Source organism: Brachyistius frenatus, unplaced genomic scaffold (assembly GCF_029030835.1).
Source record: "Brachyistius frenatus isolate BFR_SWC_R1_liver_20210118 unplaced genomic scaffold, ASM2903083v1 Contig_22, whole genome shotgun sequence".
NCBI lineage: Eukaryota > Metazoa > Chordata > Actinopteri > Embiotocidae > Brachyistius > Brachyistius frenatus.
In genome coordinates, this window is record NW_027210621.1 from 644188 (window position 1) to 648833 (window position 4646).

Below are 4646 nucleotides of genomic sequence, written 5' to 3' on the forward strand. Positions count from 1 at the left end.
TTTGATTAGTAACACTGAGTCAATTGACCCTTGAAACTGTGTTTCGCAATAACAGGACACTTTGTGTGTACTTTAAAACATTGTGTTTGGTGAACAGCAGGCTCTGCTCATCACCTGCTGATGTTACAATGATTTTTGTATCCATCACTGTCCCACAAAGGTTTTATGTGCAATACACTACTTTAACCTACATATTTCAAAAGTAACTGAGGACAACAAACACTCTTGACTCTATATTATTCACAACTGAAATTTTGTCAACTTGAAAATGATATGCACCATTATTCCTGTACAAGGACGTACACTCCAATTTAGGCAAAACATGACCAATATAATAAATGGGAGCTGTGATTCCATTGTGCTCCTTGTATTGAATTTTAAATCATTCAGAGATTATTCCACTGAGGTTTTGTGGATGTGCACAATTTATCCTGCTTATTATATATTAAACCAGTGGATTCCACGAGAGAGAAATTTCACCTTTAAACGTCTCATACGATTTTAAGTAACTGTTTGAGGGAAAAATGATTTAAACTCTGATATTTCACTAAAAAGGAAAATATTAAGAAAACATTAAAACAAATTAGTGTAGCCAAATTATTTTTTGTTCTTTCCCTTCCCCACTAATCTACTAAAAGCTTCCAGATTGATCTTTTTAACATTTGAATGAGTTCAGACCCTCAGGTTTAGAGCCACGTAACTATTCTTATAATATCTGGGCAAACCGAATGCATGACTTTTACATGTATTGATGCATTGCACTTTTACTTAAGTAAGGGATATAGATACCTGCACCCCTCAGCGTACCATGTTACAGTTTCTCAGCATGTATAAATGCACTGTTCTCTTATTTGTCCACCAGTGATTTTCTGTTACAGATTAATGAAGGAAGTGTGTAGTTTCATTTGCAGAAGTGAAACAGGACAGAAAAGCTTCATAATGACATTCGCAGTCACACTGTGTCAGTCGTACCTACCAAAGACACAAAAGGGGGTTAAAAAAAAATATCACTTAAAGAAGACTAGAGGTATCTTGTGCCATGTTAAGTGAAGGTTTTCTCAGAATACTGCGTTACAGGGAGGAGAGAAAGTTTGCCTCCACTTCCAAGCAAAAGAGATGTCAGACAAACGATCATTGTGCCGATCCCTTCAGCTGTTTGCTGTCTGACTCAAACTCTACGGACCAACAGATGCATTCAGCTGAAACAGGTAAGGAAGCCTCATTTATAAGACTAAAACCTTGAAAATATAGTGGCTATATATAAGTATATATATATATTATATATATATATATATAATATAAGTTTGGCTTAGTACGGTTTAGTTCCTTCTCATGGATGAGGTTCCTCTTTTGTCAGATATAAGCCTACGAACACATAGAAAAATGACTCAACGCAGTACAAGAGCAACTTTATGTAGTGGGCAGAGATGCACTCCAGACTTGGTGTCTTGTGTTACAGTATTTTTTTCAAACTGTATAAATTGGATGGTTGTGAGCTGTTATAATCTACTCTCTTTTTATATTTGCAGGCCATTATTTGGAACTGATCATGAATAATATGCGTGTCCTTTCTAGTTTTTAACGTTATATGCACATATAGTAGGTTTTGTACGACTGACAACAAATTTGTGACAGTTTTAAGGTAAAACTAAGACTGAGTCAGCAGAATATTTTAGTTTAGGTAAATAAAAGGATGCAAGTGTGTGTACTGTGTAAGATTTAATTGAAAACTTAACAACAAATATCTAAATAACCAGTTTAGTTTTTCTGTAATCAGGGCCAAACCAGGAAGAGCTAAACTCCACCCAAGCCCAGGGACTGAAAGTGGGGCCCCAGGGTGCTGTAGGCCTCTTGATCCCTGGGTGTTCCCCTGCCATCACCCTGTACCCTGTTTGTATCGAGGACTGTAGCCTCCTGGATCAGTATCCAGACCTGCAGGTGGCTGACTCAGGCCGCATTTCACACAACCCACTGAGAACCAACGCCAGCCAGCACGATGTTTACATTCAGCCTCCTGTCTCTGAAGTGTTTTCTCATCCAGGCAAGCAGGAGCCACAAAGTGATCCAGTTTCTTCCATGCCAGACCAGGGTTATCTGGTTATGGGGCACAGTGTGAACATGAGCCTGGATTTGCCTGGATCAGGGTTGGAGCCCATGTCTAACTCCGTGCTGAACGGGCTGCTGGAGAAACAGCTGGAGGAGGTGTACATGCAGCATCTGACTGACAACTTAGCTCGATGCCACTCCTACCTGGGGAACAGCCTCCTGCACGGCCTGGTGCCGCCGCCGCAGCCCGGCTGCCAGTCACTGGAGGACAGTCTGCAAGAAGGAACAGAAGACAGCAGCAATAAAATTAGTTATCCAAGCACCCAGAACATTGTTCCCTGCTCATCTAACTTCAGCTCTCCAGTTTTGAGGATTTCAGAGGCTGACAATTCTCATCTGCAGTGAAACATCCTCCAGAAGTATTAAATGTAATGTGAAACTAAGCATTTCTGCCTCTGTACTTCACACCCAAGTGTGCACATACCCACATATAGATACAACTGTGAAATGAAAACAAGTGCAATCCACTAAAACAGTGCTATTTTTTACAAAATGCCTTGTTGACATGCTTAATGAAATGATTCCTCAAACCTTGCTGCTTTCATATGCCATCTGCTGTAAGGTTTTAGTACTACACCGCCATTTACCTGTTCTTCATTCAAATGTGTTTTATTGGTATTAAAGGTGCATAATAAATATATTCAGTGTATTAAAGCAAGCCGTAATCCAGTATCAGCTTTCTTTCTTTTTTTTTCTGCAGCTCTTTTTTATTTTATTTAATGATGATGAGCACCGGTATCTCTTCTCCACTTACTGATGAAGCAACATCATGGTCTGCAGAGAGAAATGGCAAAAGTTTGACTGCAACTTAATTTCCTGAGCTTTTGGTCTTATACCTACCACATAGTAACAAAAGGCCTTCCCACCCATCCACAATGACATGAAGGGCCATATTAATGCCGTGAAGATAGAGATTAAAGACAACCTCTGTCGTTTATCATTATGCAGAAGAAATTATACAAGGAAACATGCAGATAAAGCAAAAAGGATGTCTAAAGTGCTGCCATACACCACAAAAATCTGAAAAATACAACCTGATATCACACATCGAATGCTATTTGCTGTGTAATTATTGATTTTATGGTCTTATTCAGATTCTATAACACTACCAGTACAGTAAAATATTTATCTTCATGGACTAAATCGAACCAACCTAATGAAGTTAAGTATCTAATTTTAATGTTCACATTTCCAAATTAAAGAGTGTTGTCCATGTGTGTTTATGGGTGTTAAGTATCACTCAAACTGCACATTGTAGATGTGGTTTCAGCTTTATTGCTAGCCGCCATTAGACTTTTTTCTGTGGAGTTCATATTTCCTACTGCAGCCTGCATGAGGGTCTCCCTGCAGTCCAGATACATACAAGTCAGGCATTTAAATGTGAGGTAGAATTAATATGAATAAGGATTTTGGATGAAATTTTAAAGTATTCCAGAGCGTCTATGAATGCATGATGAAGGTGTGCATCCCAACCTTCAGACTCCAGCTCAGCTACCTCCACCACGCTGACTATTTAGGTTTATATGGGGTCAACAGGTCTTTTAACAGCACCTGCAGATCACAGTAAGATCTAGCATTATCTCACAGGGCAATAACCTAAAGATTCATGATGGATCTGCCTGCTTAACAAACTTGATTTGTAAGCTGTGAAGCACAAATCCTCACAACTGGTCTTCCTGCAGCTAGGGTAATGGTGATCCATTAACATGCGTTAATATACTCTTTGCAAGCCCGGGGCACTTCACTCATCTGTGCAAGAAAGATGGAAAACAGAGATTCACCAAGGTTTTTCCTGTAATTAATAGATTAGAGTTGGCAGGCTAATCAGGCTTTGCTACATACAGGCTGTATCAGGAGATTATGGCAGGTAATTCCCAGGTAATTAAGAGCAGCTAATCTAAAAATTAAATACAAAGACAAAGAGCAGAAGAAATTGGATTTTACCCCGGGGAGACGTATAAACCAAGTCAAAACCCCAATGAGTTACTGGAAAACTAGGGGCTCTTAAAAAATGACTTGTAAAGTGTGGTGAGAACATAAAAATTAACACACATAATGGCCAGTGTGCAGTAACCACAAAGCTACCCTCCATCACTTTGATAACACGAAGTATCATATTGGAATTAAAGGGCCTACACACCAAACTATCACTTGTATTAAAGGCCCTATCTCATGTGCTCAAGAAGTTGTTCTCAGTTGTTTAATCAGACCTCTGTTCACTCTGCTCAGGTTGAAGAAGGCTGTTATGAAGGGAACTGGGTCACCAAAGTCCATGTATTACAGTAAAAATGTTAGCAAAGGTAAAAATTGGCCAACCAAACAGGTGCCTCATAACTAAGGGGAAATGGCAGTATAGGCCTTTTTCACTGAAGACACTTTTACATGTCACAGTAAGAAAATGACCAATGAATATAATAAATAAATGATGGCTGAATTCCAGTTGGCTGTTACAGTTGGTGGAACTCGTGAACTCGTGATTACAACAGGGGAAGTCATATAAACCGTATCCTTGCCGTTCAAGTAGTTAAGTTTTGAAAACA

General features: G+C 39.2%; 1 protein-coding gene across 1 annotated transcript; it reads left to right on the forward strand.

Moving 5' to 3' along the window:
- Window positions 1-926: 926 nt before the first annotated feature.
- Window positions 927-2763, forward strand: LOC138619893 (uncharacterized). The gene is made up of 2 exons (XM_069696692.1): window positions 927-1208; window positions 1778-2763. Exons 1-2 carry the CDS (start codon window positions 1040-1042, stop codon window positions 2449-2451), a joined length of 843 nt encoding a protein of 280 aa, XP_069552793.1. The 5' UTR covers window positions 927-1039; the 3' UTR covers window positions 2452-2763.
- Window positions 2764-4646: the final 1883 nt, after the last annotated feature.